The sequence below is a fragment of the Oncorhynchus mykiss genome, chromosome Y, assembly GCF_013265735.2.
Source record: "Oncorhynchus mykiss isolate Arlee chromosome Y, USDA_OmykA_1.1, whole genome shotgun sequence".
NCBI classification, from domain to species: Eukaryota; Metazoa; Chordata; class Actinopteri; order Salmoniformes; family Salmonidae; genus Oncorhynchus; species Oncorhynchus mykiss.
In genome coordinates, this window is record NC_048593.1 from 17,338,868 (window position 1) to 17,360,110 (window position 21,243).

Genomic DNA, 21,243 nt, shown 5'->3' on the forward strand with positions numbered 1-21,243 from the left:
CAGTTAAACTGTGATGCCTCTATAACTTGCATGACATTGCTAAGACAAAAAGGGACAATTTTATTCAACATGTATAGGACACAGCTATATTGCAAGTCACTGATAAATCAAAGTCACTGTCTTGTTCGTCACAAGTCACAACTAATAGTCAGTAGTAGAGTGGTTATATTGTTACAGTTCACTCAGCAGACCTCACTCAGTATGTCCTGGACCAATATTGTGCAAATTCACAAACAATGTCATTGAGAAATATTTTTGATCAGTGAAGAACACAAATAGTATTTGTGATACTGTAGTATAGGCCCCTAAAAATAAATCTAATATGTCAAGGAGTATTGCACAATATTATTTTACTATAGAAATCTAGAAAAACTGCATGGCTACTTCCAGCTGGAGGGAACGCACTGTGTGTTGTACATGGATAGAAAACTACTCTAGTTCACCTGATGTGAAATCTTGAAGGTGGGAAGAAGGTTCTTCATGCAGGTGGGAATGTCAGGGACATGGAAGGCTTCCCTGTATAGAAGAATCCAAATGGAATCGTCGCTCCCCAGTCTAACATTAATATTAAGAAAAACCCTCGAACCATTCTAACCCTCACCCACATTCCTATACCATCTCATTCCACTTACTATTTGGTCATCTTTTTCATAATTGTGAATGTACTGTAAATGCATTGTACCCATGACTGCACAGGTTACATATACAGTACAGGTCATGCTATCGGAGGCGCGATGCTACCCAGGACACATGCTCGACAGGACAGTTAGTCTCGGCAAATATTCTATGACTAGATGGAATGGCAGGTTTTAATCCTCACCTGTAGAGAAAGAAAATGAGCAGAAATATCAGCACAGAAAATAAAACATTTCAAAAATAATTTCTTAACAGGATTTCCAAAAGACAATGTACATTTTCTTGCAAACACAAGATGACACCCACACTGATATGTGATTGTGTGGCAGCATAAGCTTAAAAGGTGCAAAAGTGTTCATGTGCAACATACTAGATTTATGATATAGATTTGAAATATTTTAGTTTCAATATCAACCACAACCAAATGAAATCAGACTTATGCACAACATCAGTAGCCAATCAGTCCTGTTTTTAAGTGTGCAAAAATAAAAAAAAAGACAACGTTTAGCCTTACAGTCAAAAGCCCATCCTATAGCCAGTCAGAGACAAGTTAATTCAATCTGATGAGCGGCAGTCCTAGCTGTCATCAAGTTGCAGTGACAGCAGAGCTTCCTGAGCACCAGATGGCCAACTCTCAAAATGACAACAGCAGCAGAAATGGATTGATCTGATGGGCTCAGCTGGTCAAAGTCAATCATTTAATGCTAAATATATGCAGACGCCTGCAGTTAATCAAAAGTTTTAGAGCTAAGTCAGTTCTCTGTTATCAATTCTTGGTATAAGCGATTGGTGTGTTAAGAAATGTGGAGGAAGAATGTAATACTCACTAGTGAAAGGGAAGCCAGTCGAAGGCATTGAAGGAGAAAGTAGTTAAAACACACACACAGTGCAATCAAACCAAGGCCTCTACCAAAAGACATGCTTCACACAGAGGGAAGTTTCTACATTGGATTGCTGAAAATCAGACCCATTTAATAAGCCGATAATGTGATTGTATGGACTCCTTGGGACTCCTATTCTAAAAGTATACACCACCTTTCAGACTTGTAAGCCCCCCAGAGAGGGGAGAAAAATACTCTAGATCAGAGTTCTGTATAAACACACCCTGACAACCACATCACGACCAATAAGCACGAAGCATTCAGACTTTGTACATTATCTATGTTCAAGTATGTGCCCATCCAAAAACCACACTGTATAGAAATGATCTGGACACCATTAGCTTAGTCCTGGTAAAGAAAGACAAAAACACATCGATTCAAAGGGTTCATGAATGTATTTTTTTTAAGTAGAAATAAAAAATAAATTGTTGGAAGTTCATTGTTTGAGTAGTCAATTGGAAAAGCTGCATTTAAAATCAAATGTTTCGTAGCCTTTGCTCTCCTTTGAACCAACCCATGTCCCACAGAGACGGCAACATTTACATCCTTTAAAACAAGTTAGAGGGAAGGCCAATCGGTTTTTGTCAAGTTGGTTTTCTACACAAGGAAATAGGGGCGCACCTCAGGCTTCATAACTATATTGACTAAATGTTGAATAGAGACTAAAGCCAAGTATGTAAAAACATCTAGAAATGAGCTAAATTGATCATATTGAGGTAGCTGTGCTCTGCCTAGTGCAGAAATACTGGCTTTTCAAAATCAAAGAGTTCAGTTTAAAAATAAACAAATCCATGGTCATTTTTACATTGATGCGGGGAGACGTGACTAAATTGTAAGTGAAAAAAACATACATTTCATGCTAGGTCAAAGAACATGCAGCTTTCATTTTTCAGGAAACTTTTGTTTTCAGCAATGCATACAATCACTCCACAAACTCATCACACCCATCTCCTGCCAACTGGGACTTGTCCATCGTTTACACAAAGTGATGAACAAAAACAGTTGCATACAATAGTGTTAAATCTCTGTACAGGTCAATGGACTGCTTTTAAATATCTCATTTGTATACTCATGAAAAGGGAAGCGGAAAATAGGAATGTATTATTTCTACTGTAGTGAAATGAGACAAAATTACAGTCCCAAATCATTAAAAAAATACACATTTAAAAAGGCAATATGAACAATAAAAACTGACAAGTTTCTTTTCTTCCGTTCGAACCAGCAAAAAGTCCACAGCTATGGGCATAATGGTCAACTGACACTCAACAGGACTTTGTTACATTTTTATATTATTTGTTTAGTTTGTGTCCTCGTGCATGCTCGGCAGGCACACAGGCACACACTAAGTCTACACAAACACACTCACTCTAGCTACGCACACACAGGAGGAAGAGGGTTGTGCTCAAGTCAGTCAGGACCAGAACATGTCTGCCATGTTAGTGTCGGTGCTGTAAATCCACAGCAGCAGCGGGAGGGTGAGGGCCACAAAGGGCCAGGAGATGCCCTCCATGCATGCAAACAGGGAGCAGCATTTGCTGCTGGGCTTCTCCAGCTCTTTACCAGGGTAGTTCTCCATGTAGTTCCTGGCTGCTAACTTTAGGACCTCGTCCAGCAGGAGGACGGGCAGGGAGAGCTTCAGCACCATCAGCCACTGGGTCAGGTTCAGAGGGGTGATCTGGAAGATGATCTGTAGAAGAGAGGATAACATGAGCGAGCAGGATAACCTCTCCTGCTTTCGCAGTTTCTCCACCCATCCAATCTATTACACTAGCATTATAATATCTTGTTCTAGAAAGCACTTCTGGTAGCCTCGGGCCCATTACTGGTGCATGTAACCTCACCGGCAGGGGCTCCACATAGAGGATGAGAAAATGCAGGGACATGGAGAGGCAGATGGCTCCCAGCAGCCACATGTTCTCCCAGGGGGGCATACGCAGCAGGGACTGGTTCTCTGACACACTGAGGGAGAGAAAGAAAGAACTGGGTTAAGTCACAGGCTGAACACCCATTTGCCCATCATTTCACCATGTACACCAGATGAATCTCACAACATTATACCACTAGTGACAAGCCTAAAGCAATAGTGAAATAAGACAGGGAATGTGAAAGATGTAGTGGCATAGTCTGACCTGTTGAGGGCGTTGCACATCTCGATGGTGACAAGCACAGACAGGGCCATGGTCATAGGGTAGGGGGACTCAAACAGCTCACACTCCAAACCCTCAAACTCCGGGTTCTCAGGACCACACTGCAGGAAATGGCTCTGTGGGCAGAGGAGAAAAGCAGCTAAGCTAAGAGTAACTGTGTGTGTGTGTGTGTGTGTGTGTGTGTGTTGTATCGGCATCCTACCAGTTGGTAAAAGGTGATCCTGGGTCCGTCCGCAGCAGCAACGAACCACCAGGCAGCAGCCCCAACTGTTGCCGCACCCACATAGCCTGAAGAGGTAGAGCACAGGAGTCACATGTCTATCTGAATACACACAACAGCCTAAACACATACAACTAAATAAAATCAATGACGGGATATTTCTGTGTTGTTCTATAGAGACCCACTCACATCCAATGGCGAGGTATCTGAAGAAGAGCCATCCAGAGATGAGGGGCTCACGGGCATTGCGGGGGACCTTGTTCATGATGTCCAGGTCGGGGGGATTGAAGCCCAGGGCTGTGGCAGGGAGGCCGTCCGTCACCAGGTTGACCCACAGCAGCTGGACAGGGATCAGAGCCTCGGGGAAGCCTAGAGCAGCGGTCAGGAAGATGCTGTAGGAATGATGGAAAAATATTTACATGGAGGCTTGTTACCGTAGCACTGAGGATCGTTTTTCGATTACCCCGCTGAAGAGAGGAGATGCTGGGTGCGTCCCAAATTATACCTTATTCCCTATATAGTGCACTACTATTGACCACCTCCCTATTGGGTCAAAAGTAGTGCCCTTCAAATGGAAATGGGGAGCCATTTGAGACCAAGTCGGGATCCTCACCAGACGACCTCTCCCACATTGGAAGAGATGAGGTAGCGGATGAACTGCTTCATGTTGTTGTAGATGGCCCTGCCTTCCTCCACAGCTGCCACGATGGTGGAGAAGTTGTCATCGGCCAGGACCATCTCAGAGGCCGACTTCGCTACAGCCGTGCCTGAACCCATGGCGATGCCGATCTCTGCCTTCTTCAGAGCAGGGGCGTCATTCACTCCATCACCAGTCTGGCCATGGAGAAAGGACAGGGCATGGTTAACCATCTAATCAACCGTTTAGACTAATCACATAGTGGATTGAGGTGAGTTTACATTACATGCCGAGGGCTGATCAATCATGAAGTTCGAACCACAACGTGTGGAGATTCAGTACAAACAGATGAGGAAGGTCTCAGGTGGACAATGTCTCACCATGGCTGTGATCTCATCCATGGACTGCAGGAACTCCACAATCTTGGACTTGTGGGATGGCTCCACGCGGGCAAAGCAGCGGGCATTCACCACGGCGTCTCGCTGGGCCGCCGGCGATAGGTCGTCAAACTCGCGGCCGGTGAAGGCCATGGATGAGACGTCGTCGTGGTCGCTGAAGATGCCGATGCGGCGGCAGATGGCCACGGCCGTGCCTTTGTTGTCACCGGTGATCATGATGACGCGGATGCCAGCCAGGCGGCACAGCTTGATGGAGGCAGCCACCTCAGCCCTGGGGGGGTCCAGCATGCCCACGCAGCCCACAAACGTCAGGTCCGTCTGGGGAGAGACACGACGGGACAGTCAGACCAGACTAGAGTCCTGGCTTTGGCTCACTCACACCAAAAATATACACCTATGATTACTTTGCAGCCTCATCAAATGGCTGTGGGCTACACTAGTTAATTTAGTAGACAAGATTTGCTTAGGATTCTGTGGCATTTTATAGTATGAAGAATACAATTGGACAAAGCTGAATAAAATAGAAAGGATATATTCTCCAAACGATTTGAGGGAGTGTACACATGCACCTATTCTGTGTTGAGTGTTTAACAAAGAAATAGGTACTCTATATGCTTAATTTAGAGTTATTCATGTAACTCTAGTTCTCCAAACATTGGGCTATATGATTATATTTTTAATACATTGTAAGGCTGCATGACTTGAATAATAGGCCAGCAGCGTACCACCCTGCATACCACTTCTGGCTTACTTCTGAAGCTAAGCAGGGTTGGTCCTGGATGGGAGACCAGATGCTGCTGGAAGTGGTGTTGGAGGGCCGGTAGGAGGCACTCTCCTCTGGTTTAAAAAATATCCCAATACCCCAGGGTAGTGATTGGGGACACTGCCCTGTGTAGGGTGCTGTCTTTCGGAGGAGACATTAAATGGGTATCCTGACTCTGTGGTCATTAAAGATCCCATGGCACTTGTTAACCCTGGTGTCCTGGCCAAATTCCCCAATCTGGCCCTCAAACCATTACTGTCACCTAATAATCCCCCGTTTACAATTGGCTAATTCATCCCCAGGTCGTTACCGTAAATGAGAACGTGTTCAGTCAACTTAACTGGTAAAAACAATTCTAAAAACTAACGATGATTTGAAGAAAAAGTTACTTCAAAGGGCATGAGCTCTGCTTAAGCGCAGCAATGTGGAGATGGTAGGAGGTTACAAACAAAATGTTCCATTATCAAAAGTGACAGCAAATTATGCATATAATGTTATTATAAAGGTGCAGTTTTATGGTGAAAATGATCTTCCCCAAACTTGAAAATCACTCACTGCTTATATATGCCAGTTAGGCTCTACACCCCTTGTAAAGAGGATTCATTTTAAAGAAGTTAATTGACGCCACTTCATATAGGCCTACGGACTAGGCTAGTCTTAAAATCACTTCTCTGAATAAGTGCCCTGCTATTCCTGTCACCCACTTCATTCAAGACCCCTTCTCTCCCTCCATTCTCACCTCGTATTCTATGAAGCGGTTTGAGTCTTCCAGCACCATGTCCTCTTTGGCGACGGGGTTGTCCTTTGTGGCCAAAGCCAGGCAGCGCAGGGTGTCACGCCCCGTCCCGTACTCCCTGATCACTGACAACACCTTGTCCTTGATGCCCGGGGTCAATGGAACCTTTTTTCCTCCCACACGGATGTGAGTGCACCTGTCAATCACTCCCTCTGGGGCTCCCTGGAAAGAGAGAGCGAGAGGAAGTCAAACCAGAGGAAATAAAGCATCAGCCTCAGCTCATTTACTGCATACTGTAGATTAAACTACAATTATAACCCGGGTAGTTCGAGACCTGAATGCTGACTGGCTGAAAGCTGTAGTATATCAGACTGTATACCACGGGTATGACAAAACATTTATTTTTACTGCTCTAATTACGTTTGTAACCAGTTCATAAGGCACCTCGGGTGTTTGTGGTATATTGCCAATATTCCACGGCTAAGGGCAGTATCGAGGTGTTGCGTCGTGCCCAAGAACAGCCCTTAGCCGTGATATATTGGCCATATACCACTCCCTGGCTCGAGCCTTATTGCTTCATTATACACCAGGTAGATTCAGTCATGGATGCTGATTGGCTGAAATAGCATTTCAACCATGTGTATATCAAACAATATACCACAGGTATGATGCAAAAATAGTTTACTGTTCCATTTATGTTGGTAACTAGTTAATAACAGCAATAAGGAACATTGGGGGTTTGTGGTATGTGACCAATATACCACGGCTAAGAGCTGTGTCCAGGCACTCTTAGCCGTGGTATATTGGCCATATACCACACATCTCTTGGGCCTTATTGTTTAAATAAACAATACTAAAGTAATTTGGTACAGAAACAGATCCTATAATATATCATAGTTATTATGAAGTGGCATCCCAAATGGCACCCTATATAGTGCCCTATTCAAAAGGTTGTGCACCATGTAGGGAATTTCTGGTGTCCACGTGGTCTACTATCCAAGCTATACTGTGGGTGGCTCATCGTTACCTTGACGAACATCTTGCCGATGGAGGAGCGGGCCTTGTTGGGGGTGCAGTACACAGACATGGACTTCCTGTCTCTGGAGAATTCCAGGGTGAACTCCTTCTTCATCAGCTGCTTGATCACCTGTACCACACAGAGAGGAAACAACAACACATCCTTAACTTGTGTGTGTGTGTGTGTGTGGACCCTATTCCCTATATAGTGCCCTACTTTTGACGAGCAGAGCCCATAGGGCTTAGGTCAAAAGCAGTGCACAATAAAGGGAATATGGTAACATTTGGGACCAACACTCAGTTGTATAATACTTCACATGAGGAACATGTTGGGATTGAGAGAGTAGCAAACAGTAGCTTACAGAGTTGCAGGCGTTGGCTCTCTCGATCTTGGACAGGCCCTTGACGTTGGTGTCGAACACGTTCATCTTCTCCACCAGACAGGTGAGGGCAGTCTCTGTGGCCTCGCCCACCTTCTCATACACACCTTTGGTCTGAGGAGAAAGCACACACTTATTAGCAAGATTGTAGCGATGAACTAAAAAAAACAGTTTACTTGTATATCCACAAAAGAATAGTGAAGACTACTGATATTCAAACCAGTAAATCCACCACTGATGTGTGACCGGGACTTTTCAACCAGCAGGAACCTAACAGTGAAGTTTGTAAAGGACACAAACCTCATTGTAATCCAGGGAGGAGTCGTTACACAGGGCACAGATAGAGGCCATCTCCACTAATCCATCATACTGGGAGGACTTGACTGGTTTACCATCATGGTACCTGGAATAAAAGACAACAGCCATGAAAAGGGGGGAACAGTGAGCTGAGGTAGGTTGTATTGACAACAAGACTACACAACATGTTTCATTGACTGAGTGTGTGTACACTAATTACTCACACTTGTCCCTCAGGGGCGTATGTGGAGCCAGTGATGGTGAACTCCTTCAGGGAGCAGCTATTGCCCTCTGCCTGGTCAATAATGAACATCTAGAACACAAACACAGGGAGAGAATCTGTCAGGTTACAAGTCACACAGCAACAGTTCTGGACGTACACAACCAGTAGTTCTCTAGATCCCTTGAATCAACCGGACACTGAAGAGTGGGTTGATCTACATGCAGTAGTAGCAGCCTACCCAGTAGGGTGCAGCAGGCACCTGCAATACAAGTAGAGCACTGACAAACCATAATAGCCTTAGGCAAATGAATGAAATCAATTCTACTGCGCCTGGGAATAAAACCACTAAGGATTAAGCACACTTTACACTGGCAGCTGTAGGTCTCTTGAAGAGGTGTTTTCACTGCAGGGTAGACAAGGGTAACCAATTTACATCCGTGCTGGGATGAAAGTGTGGATGTCGTTGCTATGTAAATTAATGGTAGCCCACACAATGTGACGGCGGAGCAGGACATTAGTTCTCCATAAGGAACAAAAACAGACAAACCAGCAAGGAGGCGGAACAGAGGAGAGAAAGCAGACAGGGACAGGGTGAGAGGAGAGAAAGAGCAGTGAGAAAAAACAAACAAAGAGAGAGAGAGAGGTAGCATGTGCGTGAGACAAAACAGAGCGTGAGTAAGAGGGCAAGCCTGCCTCCTCCACAGCTGGCATGCAACAGAGAGATATGCACACACACTGAGTGAGACTAATCTCCCAGGCGTCTGCTCTGCAGAGAATCGAGGCAGGATGAGAGACGGAGAGAAATATCCAAATAAAAGGATGAACCGGTGTTCTTTCCCCTTCTCTCCTGAGGCACAGTACAGACTTCAAAGAGCTGTGACATCAGGAATGCTTTACCAAAATCACAGAATAAATTAACATTCCTCTACTCCAGCCAGCTAATTTTAGAGCTACCCTTCTCACACAGCAGCCAAATTGCAGTATTGGTACAGGAATAGTTCAAACGTACATTATGCTAGGAACCTTTCCATTGGAAAACAATTAGACAACGTAAACAAGATGTTGCTTCAAACCCCCCCACCCCCGAATTACAAGAACTGCATCACGCTACTATGTTAGAGGGGAGAAGGACAGATCTAAAACACAGGGTCAGTTATGCAACACTACTGCATAAAGATCATAATACTGCATGAGAGACAGGGGGAGAGAGGAGTGGAGGTAGCGGGATGAAGAACATAAGAAATAGGGATTTAAACGTGAGAAGAGAGGGCAGGAGTGATGTAGTGGAAGAGAATAGCAGCAGAGGAGACCATTGGGGAAACAGGCTGGGGGACCGAGGGAGGGGTGATAATGCATTACGGTCTTTTCACTGCCCTCAGACTGGCGATGAGTCACACAAGGTGGGGGCAGGAAGGTACACAGTTCGGCAGATGGATTTAATCAATCTAATAGGGTAGAATTCAATGAATACGGGAACAGCGGAATTTCATAGCCTCCTCTTTCCAATCTCATTTAAACCGTGCTTGCAAATAAATGAATCCTTCATTATAAAGTGTTGCCCTTCAACCTCGACAACACCCTGGGGATAAATCCACACTGTCAGCAGATGCTGTCAAGACTGATTTATTTCCAGGGATGATGCCAAATCAGTGTCAATGTTTTCACTGAATGATTGTTCATGGTTGGCAAGAACATGGCCTTCTCCGTACGCAGGTTTACAGCTACATAAAGTAAAAGATGAGTAAAGAAGAATTTAGAGAGGTTAAAGTGTGGAAGAGGCTGCTGTAGGCTCTGTTTACCTCAGCTGGACCCCTACCTGCTAGTGCAGAAAGCTTGTCCTAGGAGGCCAGGTGTTAGGTGGTGTTTTTAATCACGGCTTTCACATTGAGCAGCAGGAGATTTGTTTCATATAGTGACTAGGCAGTAGCACACAGCTAGAATGATTGATATATTTCACTACTAAGGTAATGTTAGTTTTAATCATCGGAATATGACCCTGAGAGTCAGACGTAACCATAATACTTATCAACCACCCCTACTCCCCCCACCATCCATCTCCTCCACGGTGCTCTGCGGATAGGCACTCACCCTGCAAACAGACATCTGGTTGGTGGTGAGGGTACCGGTCTTGTCCGAGCAGATGACCGAGGTGCAGCCCAGGGTCTCCACAGAGGGCAGGCTGCGGACAATGGCATTCTTCTTGGCCATGCGGCGGGTTCCCAGAGCCAGGCAAGTGGTGATGACAGCGGGCAGCCCTGGTAAAGAGAGAAATAAGAGGGGAGTTAGACATACTAACAACGCTGGAGCCCAATGTATTGCTTTCTGTATACTATAGACGGCTTCCCCTCACTCCCTCTTCCCACTCTCTTACCCTCTGGGATGGCGGCCACGGCCAGGGCCACAGCGATCTTGAAGTAGTAGACGGCGCCGCGGATCCAGGAGCCTCCGTGGACGGGGTCGTTGAAGTGGCCAATGTTGATGAGCCACACGGCGATGCAGATCAGGGAGATGACCTTGGACAGCTGCTCCCCGAACTCATCCAGCTTCTGTTGCAGCGGCGTGCGCTCCTGCTCTGTGGCCGCCATCTCGTCTCGGATCTTCCCGATCTCCGTGTTGACGCCCGTGGCCACCACCACGCCCACCGCCTTACCCGCTGCTATGTTGGTGCCCTGTGGAGGAGAAAGGAGAGGTGGTGAAACTACAGGTGTACACTGCTGAGGGATGTAATTACCTCAAATACACATTGGGACATGAACAAGTGAGGGAGGAGCAGAAAACAACCGGGGAAGAAGCGGACAAGGGGTTAAGGATAAGAGGCCAACCATCAAAATCCCAGAGAGGAACATGTAAAGGAGATGATAGAGGGAACGGAGGAGATTATAAGTCTTGGGTTTGCTAAAAGAGAAAGAGGATCATGTAATGAAGAGGCAAGAGAAGATGAAAGGGGAAGGGGGGAGAGAGGTATTTCAAGGTTTTCTAAAAGACTCACACAGAAGAGCATGTTCTTCTTGTCCTGGTTGACAGCCCGGGGATCAGGCACCGGGTCAGTGTGCTTGATCACAGAGACAGACTCTCCTGCAGAAGGACAAAGAGAGGGATGAGGAAGAGGGGGGATCAAACGCAGCCCTTACACAGAGCAATGAGGTAACAGGTTGACGGCTGTGTTAACTTCACAGCTGACTGAGCATGGCTGCCAATTACAAAACGCTGCATGCAAAAAAGACTTTCACACTCCTGAATCTGCATTGCAGGGGAAAGCAAGGCCTAGTGGGTAATCAGCTCAGCAAGCGTTGCACTGCTTTTCACAGATTATAGCCATGAATGGGGGGGGGGGGGGGGCAGCTGAAATACCACAAACTCCAAAGGAGTGTGGACACCTGCTCGTCATGGGCATTAATATAGAGTTTGTCCCCCCTTTGATGCTATAACAGCCTCCACTCTTCGGTGAAGGCTTTCCACTAGACTTGGGAACATTGCTGCAGGGACTTGCTTCCATTCAGCCACAAGGGCATTAGTGAGGTCGGGCACTGATGTTGGGCGATTAGGCCTGGCTCACTCACAGTCAGCATTCCAATTCATCCCAAATGTGTTCGATGGGGTTGAGGTCAGGGCACTGATCAGTGTAGTTCTTCCACACAGGCCGAGAAACCATTTTTGTATGGACCTCGCTTTGTGCCAATGGTCAGACTGTCATACAAGAACTTGTTTCCACTGCTACACAGTCCAATGGCAGCAAGTTTTACACCACTCCAGCCGACACTTAGCAATGCGCATGGTGATCTTAGGCTTGTGTGCGACTGCACTGCCATGGAAACCTTTTCATGAAGCTCCCGACGAACAGTTCTATTGCTGCACCTAGACGTTTCCACTTCACAATAACAGCTCTTAGAGTTGACCGTGGCAGCTCTAGCAGGGCAGACACTTTACAAACTGACTTGTTGGAAAGGTGGCATCCTATGACGGTGTCACGTTGAAAGTTACTGAGCTCTTCAGTACATTTTACATTGGCTGTGTGCTAGAATTTACACATGTCAGCAACGTGTGGCCAAAATAGCCGAATCCACTAATTTGAAGGTGTGTCTACATACTTTTGTAGTGTGCCATGTAGTGTGAAAATGGTTTACACTTTACAAAAATAAAACCAACATGTGACAATTGAGATTTTACTGAGTTACAGTTCATATTATTAAAATCAGTCAATAGAAATAAATGAATTAGGCTCTAATATATGGATTTCTACTGACTGGGCAGGGGCCATGTATTGTAGCTGCAAGCAGCTGTGGCCCACTGTGCCAACATCAGGAAAAATTGCACATATTGCCCTGGGACGAGCTACTTCTGTACCGTTTACAACGCTTGCCAAATATCAGAACTCAAACGCCAACTGATCATGTGAAATTATTTTGATGTAATTTGGACCATTTTCAAAATTTGTTTACTACAGAACCGCTCAGCACCAAAATAGGTATATAGCATATGTAGGACGAACATCTTCCAACAATATTTTCCAAGACTCATGCTCAAACATGGCCACAGCCTGCATGACTGATATTTCCTGTCCAACATAGTCACCATGAGGCTAAACTGACCCATTCTTTATAGAGAAGACTCAAAATGGCTGAGAGTGTGCCAAATGTCATCACTGAGTCAAACAGATTGAGATAAAAATATGCCCGTTATAGCGACACCGTGTGGTCGATATGTGCAGCAATATGTTAAGTCTTGGCAGAGTATGGAACATGTGTACCAGGATTTGTTACAATACGATGGGTCCCATGTGGCTCAGTTGATAGAGCATGGTGCTTGCCACACCAGGGCTGTGGGTTCAACTCCCATGGGGAACCAGTACAAAAATGTATGAACTCACTACTCTAAGTCGCTTTGGATAAGAGCATCTGCTAAATGACTAAAATGTAAAATTAATATCTGTGTCAGAGTTCCTTTATGTGACAGACCACGCCAACATGAATGCTTATTAGTCATGTTGTTTGAGATGATATCCTGGAAAAATGTCATTTGTGAGTGCTTGGTCCATAGACGCCATGTACCAAGTTTTGTGCAGATTGGTCATTAGGTGCCAGAGTAGCGTTTTAAGTATTTTAAACCAAATTTAAAATGGCAGAAATTCTTCATGGCAGAACTTATGGGTCCTTGTGAGGAGAGGGACCTTTATACCGAATTTCAGTACTCTAGCTCAAACAGGTTGAGGGGCGTGAGCTTTAAAAGGTTAGTATTTTCAAATCGCTTGTTACAACACCACCATGTGGCCAATTGGCATGGCATTGCATGAGAGGGCGTGGTCCTTGGTGCTTTAACATCATGCAAGGTTGCAACCTCTTAGTCCTTACCATCTCACGTGAATGATTTTCCACAAAATCTGCAGAAAATAATCAACGCCAACATCCTCAATTGGTGACTCAACCTGGAGCTCTTCATCAGCACATATAACCCAACTACATACAAGCTCTACACAAAAAAGCTCTACACATTTCATTCTTGCAATGCTTTTCTGGCTGCAAGAGCAATGGCAAAGACGAAGATTGAAAAGTATGACTCACCTGTCAGAATTGACTGGTCCACCCTCAGGGTTGTGGATTTGATAGAGGTCAGTCGAATATCTGCAGGAACTTTGTCGCCAACTGTGGAGAAAAACAATGGAGGGAGAAACCATTCAGTACAACTAGAGACTTTTTAAAAACATGTCTTTGAGTTGATTATACTGATGAGGATACCTTCCGTAAATGGATTACGGCTTTATAAAAACAAGTTATTTAATGTGAAAGAGTAAAAACTAATGACGTTCACAGGTAATGTCCAATTCTCCCCACACAGAGATGCACACACGAAACCACTGGCTCACTAATACATGCAGAATGTAGACTAATGACATCAAACAAAACATATTTGCTGGATAACAGCTCAGATAAAGCGATCTGTCAAAAAAGATTAACGTTCCACTGGACGGGCAGGGGACTGAAATAGAAGGCAGCTCATTCTTTCCACTAAAACAGGGCTTTGATAAAATGTAAATCTCCCATTACCAAATAATTATTTGCACCACTGAAATGGGACAGGAACAAGATGCTATTCAAGGCTCTTGACATTTATTAGTTACGGCTGAGAGGGTAACAGTGTATCCTGCCGTCAGCTTGAAAGAACACAGGGATTTCCAAATGAGGTTTCATATGATTTGATTTATTAGGATCCCCATTAGCTGACGCCAATGGCAACAGCTAGTCTTACTGGGGTTAGACAACGAAAAATACATTACAGACAAAAGATTATACAATTTACATATAGAAGATAATGTAGTTTTACTGTGTATTTAGTCCAACTACTTCATATAGGCGAAGACTGAAGATAGGGAAGGCCTACTGTACGACATGCAAAACTAGGGCTGAGCCCAATTAGTCAACTGGTCGATGGGCTGTTGGTCGACCAAGATTTCGTTTTTGTCAAGCAGTAGCAAATATGTATATTATTTTTATGGCACACAAGACAACCATCTGAATCGAGGTCATCTCAGTGAACTAATCCGTTGGAGGCTGCATGGATGGCACAAGGGGAGTGTGGCAAAGCACTTCTCTCCAGAATGTGCGCTCCTGACAATTTGTGCACATTCATTGTTTCACGACATCAGTGTGAATTGTTTGCCTTGATTATTAGGGTCGATCAATTCTCCTTTACATACATCACCAGTAGTACATCTACCATTAATTCCTAAATCTACAATGTTTGTTTAGGGTCATTTCTGTTAATGCATTCAATATTTTATTATTCCAGTCTTTTAAAGTTCATTTTCAGAAAGAACAGACAACTTTCGGTCAACCAAGGTTTGTGTGTCAGGGACTGCCCTATGCAAAACACACATCCAAAAAAAGGAAAATCATTTTGATCAGTTCTACAGTGCAGTAGTTGGGGTTTAGATGTGAACGCTGCTGGGCAGGAGTCTCTGCTATGGGCCTTATGGAACTAGGCAAGCGAAGCAGCTACTTATTTTCTAGATTTAACCCTCCAAACATTCTGATAAAAGTCTGGCCACAGCTCTGATCTAGTTTGAAGCCTAGAGTTGGTAATCTCAACAGGACGAGATTGAAGGATGATTGGGAGGTGTGAGATGAGGGTAGCTCAACAACAAATATATGTGCAGAATATACTAAATATTTCCCCCACCCTGTGTGGCCTCAGTTTATAAAAAGCCACTGTCAAAATGCCCCTAACCCAAACTAGCTAATAGTGGAGCGTGTTCCCAATATACACGTTGGGTTGGTTAAGAGGGTCATGAATAGTAGGGTAACCTACTTTTGATGACAATGAGAGCAGAGCGTCTGTAAGAATAGGTCATCATTAGACAAGCTGTTCAAAACACGTTAGACAAGAGTAGGATGGATTGGTGCCATCAATGGTTACTCCAAAAACCTGTGTCACTAAGGGTCCTTTCCTCATAACTCCATAGATAAATAACAGAGGAGAAATGCACAACCTTATCCGTGCCATTAGTCATAGTGCAGAGCCGAGTATCCTCGGTAGCCTCGGATGTCGCTGTGGTTTTGATAACCCTAACTGACTTGCCACTGCAGACAGACAGGGGATTCTAAAAATGCAATGAAGTGTGAACTAGCTTGCATTAGAGGTTGTAGAAGTCACTCTCCATCAGCATGGAGGAAGCTTTATTTACCTGGTCAACTTTGAGAAAGGGACAGACTTTTGCTTCCAGATTGAAGACCTTTTTCCATCCCCCCGGCATCTCAAAGTTCTTCTCCGGGAGAGATAAATGGGAAGCAACACAAACTTCAGCACAAAGGCCAAGGCAATCCTTTTCAGCCCAAAGATTAACACTCACTAATGCATGTGCACGCGTTGTGACATGGAACCTGGCCTTAGCTGCAGTGGTGCTCCTGTATGCTTGTGTGGAGCTGTGTAAAACTTGTTACTGCAGACCACAAGTGGAGGGGGAAAAAAGCAGGTCATGTCACCCCTCCTGCCCTGGTAAACATTCACCCAGGGCTGTCTGCATGGGGGGGAAACTTCAGTGGCCAGTACTCCTACTACTCCCTGGCGAGGCTGCACGTAGGCCTGCAGTTTCTTGGGTCGTTTCACCTATTCTGAGAGTCACCTGCCATGGTGGATGTGTAGTGAGAGAGCAAGGGAAAGAGAGCGCGCTTGTTTGATTCCTATATACAGGATGTTGTGGCTTGAAGGGGTCAGGGTTATTGCCATGGCAACAGTTGGTTGGTGAGGGTCTGAATGCTGAAAGGGAGGGTGGTGAGAGGTGACCCCAAATCAGTTGGACAAGGGGAAAAAAAGTCCTGGAAGGAGAGCTGGTGAAAGAACTGCTGCGGTTGTGATGTTTTAGGAAATATCACAAAGAATCCTTGTTCCTGACAGCCAAATGTGGGTGAAAAGAGAAACGAGGAAGGGAATCTCTGAATCAGGCAACCTGGAGCAGAGTGACCGGGAATGCTGTTCACACTGGAGGATAAACCTAGGCTTGACAACTGCCAAGCAGTGGCTTCCACTCTAGATCACGCCTGGTCACCCTCGTCCTCTAAGGGGGGTTGAAGCCACTCAGCCAGGCGGTTAAAGTGAAAGCCACAGCAGACGACGTGGTGAAGGCAGTCTCAGGTTTCTGGCACGCGCCTCAGCTCATGTTGAGGTCGTCCACCCCACTCGTATGCACCACCACTGTGTTTATAGCCCCCCACCCCCCACAGTGGTGGTGCATACGAGTGGGGTGGACGACCTCAACATGAGCTGAGGCGCGTGCCAGAAACCTGAGACTGCCTTCACCACGTCGTCTGCTGTGGCTTTCACTTAGCAGTTGTCAAGCCTAGGTTTATCCTCCAGTGCGAACAGCATTCCCAGTCACTCTGCTCCAGGACTGTCAACCCCACCCCTCTTCCACCTTTCAACAAGCGCTTGCAGAGAACCCAAAGTCCACCAGGAGGCAGCCAATACCAATGGCTGGCAAACACACTGTGGGACAAAAATAATATATATATATTTTTAACTATCCACATGAAACCGCTCAGTCATGTAAAACATGTTTATTGTGGTGTAAGAGTAGGGCAGATATCTGACCATTGATGTAGTCTAAAAAAGGGAGGCAGGTGTGGCGGTTGGGTTTTGACCTGATGCGACCACACTGATTGGCTTGGCTATATGCCTGTAGATGAGCACCTAATCAGTGTGTGTGAGACAGACTGGACAATTTCGGTGTGCCACAAACTGTGCAGGGTTACTGGCAAGTAAACTAATGAATACAAACGTGGTAGGTAGGTGGGTGGGAATGGTCTTTCTGGTAGACTTCCAAGGTCACTGAGCTCCAGGCAGTGGGAGACAGCAGCTCCAGCCCAGCCTGTCAGCTCATACTCACCCTTCAGGGCAAAAGGTGAGGGGGATGGGTGGGTCAAGGCATTGCTTTTAACATGGCACTTCATGAATTAATATTAAATTGAAGAGTCAACTCCTCTCCTTACTCACAGCAGAGAACGTCCACATACTCTGCCTCATTGGTATATAGTTACTCGTTACTCTAGGATCGGAGGGGTGAGTGAGGGGTTAAACAAAGCCCTTCATTCCACGTTCTTAGTGTGGTGTCAGGAGTGGGAAAGGGCACCATCTGTCATATAAATTCATATCTGTCTTATAACTAATGCCCCCAAACTTCCTTTTGAGGGGAAAGAGAAGGAAAGGCATTTTCTAGGAAGGTGGGTGACAAAGAGAGCAAGACGAGGATAAAAAAAAGTGGGGAAAGGACAGGGCGATGTATTGAGTGACGCTGAAGGAGAACAGTCAATCTGTGAGGAGGCCAGGTGACATGAGGAAGGAAGCCATGGAAAGGGTTGTGGATCTAACACCCAGTTGGGACATGGGGACTGAGGCCGCTGTAGTCTGGTTTCACCGTAACCCTATTCTTAACACATCAGCCCCCCCCCACCCCCACCCACAGAGACAACTAATTTGAATGACCCTCAATTGGTTTACAGCTCTCATGGTCTTATGTAACCACGCCAATCACCTGGTGCAGCCATTGTATTGGATTAGTCAGGGAGATGAGCAGTGTTCAGCAGGGTGGATGTGCAAGTTGGGGGAGTGTTATCTACATCCCAAACAAATAACTTCCCTTTTTAGCAGAGCCTACTTAATCTTTCATCTCAAGCACCTGTTCCACCGCAGCCTGGCGAGGTACAGGTAGATTTGACAAGTGTAGGGGGTGTTCTCATGCAAACATCCTCACACAGCGTCTGTCCCTCCAGAGAGAAACCAGTTTTACATTGATAATCTGTTGGCAGTAGCATGAGCGTCAACTGCTTAGAGCTTTCTAATGTCCTCATTGGAAGTGATTAAGTGCAGTGAAACTTTTTTTTAAAAGGTTGAGCTCATGGCTCTAAGTTGTCTACATCAGACATTGAAACATTTACCAGCCAAGATCAAAGACTGTTTGGGTTTATCAATTGCAGTGAATGCATCTGTAAATCAATTAGCAAAGTCAATGCCAGGTGGTGTCTGATCTCGGGGTTTAGCGGTGGTGACAGGAGAGAGAGGAGCAGAGATCAGGAGCAAAACAGCTTTGATCGCTCTCTGCTTATCATCAGAGCACTAAGATCAAACAGCTCCATCTGCATACATGAAAGAACATGCATGCCCACTAAAAAACACAAATATTAAATACAAAATACTCTCACACACACATCTAAAAACAGACAAACCTGCACGCCCCCTCCCCCTAAACAATGTGTGTTATCACCGGAGACTAGTTTATCAAACCTAAGCAGAGATGGCGCATTGGGAACATATTCAGACACCAAGACCTTTCCCACATGTTAAGTTACAGCCCCGGGGGGCTCCCGGATTGCGCAGCGCTTCGATTCCAGGCCGTATCACAAGATCGGGACACTTTCGTTCAGTCTGCATGGTCAATGCATAACATGCAACAATGTTGATGACAAAAATGTTGTTTTCAATTTGATCTTATAAATCCACAAGCATCCTATAATTACAATATTAGTTTGTGTTTCTACATCTGCAAACAGCTAGGTTGTATTTTCTTAGCATGTTAAGTTAATTCGTGTTAGCCACTAATGCTAATCGCTAGTTAGCTGGCTAGTACTGGCTAGTACCACCGTGGGTAGCTAATACAGCCCGATACCAGTGCTGGTGGAGGCTTAAAATCAGCATGTTATTTGTGCAACAGTGTGTTCTAAATCAAAGAGGAATAGGCAAAGCATGAATGTGTTGGCTATACAAATAAAGATTTAATGTAGCCAAAGATTATAGGGTCCCCTAGGAAACACAGAACATCACTTTGGTTTCTACACTCGTCCATGGCATTGTCATTAGTCGTCATGTCAAACACTGTATTCAAAGTGCCCTCTATTATTTATAACTATAGAATTGGAATAAACATTGTATTTCCATGATTGCCAAAGTTCACCCAAGTGTTTTGATCTAAATCACAACTGCAACATTTGGTTAAAAATACAGCCTAATTTTTTTTGTCCATATCGTGGCAGTTTGGAATTGATCTCAAATTAAGAAATGCAGAAATTGATGGAAATGCAGGAAATTATTTTAAATTGAACATAATAAAACAAATCAGAAAGTAGAAAGATCCATTGAAATAATTTTGAATATAATATTTTAGCCATATCGCCTAGCCCTACCTACATATATATTAGTGATGCACCGATATGAAATTTTTGGGCAATACCGATATCTTCCTTGCCAAAACAAACACAGATTTTTAACATTTTAGCAGCCTTAAGCATTCTAGTACAGGTAAATAGTTAACACACACCAGGCAGTCTAAGGCACTGCATCTCAGTGCAAGAGGCATAACACAGTCCATGGTTTGAATCCAGGCTGTATCACATCCTGCCGTGATTGGGGGTCCCATAGGGGGGCACACAATTTGTCCAGCGTCATCCGGGCCGTCATAGTAAATAAGAATTTGTTCTTAACTGACTTGCCTAGTTCAATAAAAGGTTACACACAAGTTATTTTGTGGACATTTACTCATGTAAACAAAATCAATCCTATTTATTTGACTTACTTGCTGTGCCGTTTCATTGTTCATTTGTTCAGTTTCATTCTCAACCAGGATTTCTATGCTGTTTGGGTCTTTTGCATGTAAAATAACACTAGGTGACCAATCAGGACCTGAACTACAATCTGTAGTTTCAGTAGCTAGCTAACTATATAGCTGTCATCTAAAATAACCCACATTTATAAGACCGTTCTTATTTGATTAATGGGGGTCGGACCCATCTATGTGAAGCTTGCCACAATAGTGGACTTTGCATTTATCTTTCAAAATAACAAAGTATGTCATTGATAGTGACGCAAATGAATAGAAATAGTAGAATTGTGCCATTATTTAATAGATAATGCTAAAAGAGGTTGCAATGTTATATTACAAAAATATATATATATTTTTAATTTTACAAAAATCTGTTGATCACATGACAAAGTGGTGATCCTGTATTATACTTTTGAATTGCATTTGGGGCATATTTACTTTAGTGTAGAGCCATACCTATGGATTGTGGCTCAATGACATGGGGTATCAGTCTACTCAGTGACACCCAGAGAACATTAGCTCTTATTGCGGGATTCTGAAACTGAATTGAGCCACATTTGTCAACACCGTTGAACACTATTCCAGATGAAAAACAATACCGCGTGGATGTTCTGGAGTCTGATAACTCTGAGGATGTTAGGAAAAAATATATTGGGTATTGAGTAGACTGATAGCCCATTTCATTGAGCCCCAATCCTTAGTAAAAGCTCTACAGTGCAATAGGCTGACTGGGGAGGTGATTTCACAGTCACAGTACTGCGATAACAGCTACAACACTAATATTTGTATAAACTCTCCACAGTTGTGTTCTGTGGGTGTCACTGAG

At 44.6% G+C, this 21,243-nt stretch overlaps 1 protein-coding gene across 1 annotated transcript in view; it reads right to left on the reverse strand.

Annotated features, from left to right (window-relative positions):
- Positions 1 to 1,893: 1,893 nt before the first annotated feature.
- LOC110509730 (sarcoplasmic/endoplasmic reticulum calcium ATPase 2) overlaps positions 1,894 to 21,243 on the reverse strand; it is a 42,713-nt gene continuing 23,363 nt past the window's right edge. The window contains exons 6-21 of the mRNA XM_021590795.2: positions 13,894 to 13,974; positions 11,325 to 11,410; positions 10,707 to 11,004; positions 10,424 to 10,590; positions 8,337 to 8,425; positions 8,116 to 8,218; positions 7,798 to 7,929; positions 7,446 to 7,565; positions 6,422 to 6,640; positions 4,902 to 5,237; positions 4,498 to 4,718; positions 4,074 to 4,276; positions 3,867 to 3,952; positions 3,647 to 3,780; positions 3,359 to 3,476; positions 1,894 to 3,204 (exon numbers count right to left, since the gene is read on the reverse strand). Of these exons, the coding sequence (XP_021446470.1) occupies positions 2,929 to 3,204; positions 3,359 to 3,476; positions 3,647 to 3,780; positions 3,867 to 3,952; positions 4,074 to 4,276; positions 4,498 to 4,718; positions 4,902 to 5,237; positions 6,422 to 6,640; positions 7,446 to 7,565; positions 7,798 to 7,929; positions 8,116 to 8,218; positions 8,337 to 8,425; positions 10,424 to 10,590; positions 10,707 to 11,004; positions 11,325 to 11,410; positions 13,894 to 13,974 (2,669 nt within the window). The 3' untranslated portion in view covers positions 1,894 to 2,928. The remainder of the gene's footprint in view (positions 3,205 to 3,358; positions 3,477 to 3,646; positions 3,781 to 3,866; positions 3,953 to 4,073; positions 4,277 to 4,497; positions 4,719 to 4,901; positions 5,238 to 6,421; positions 6,641 to 7,445; positions 7,566 to 7,797; positions 7,930 to 8,115; positions 8,219 to 8,336; positions 8,426 to 10,423; positions 10,591 to 10,706; positions 11,005 to 11,324; positions 11,411 to 13,893; positions 13,975 to 21,243) is intronic.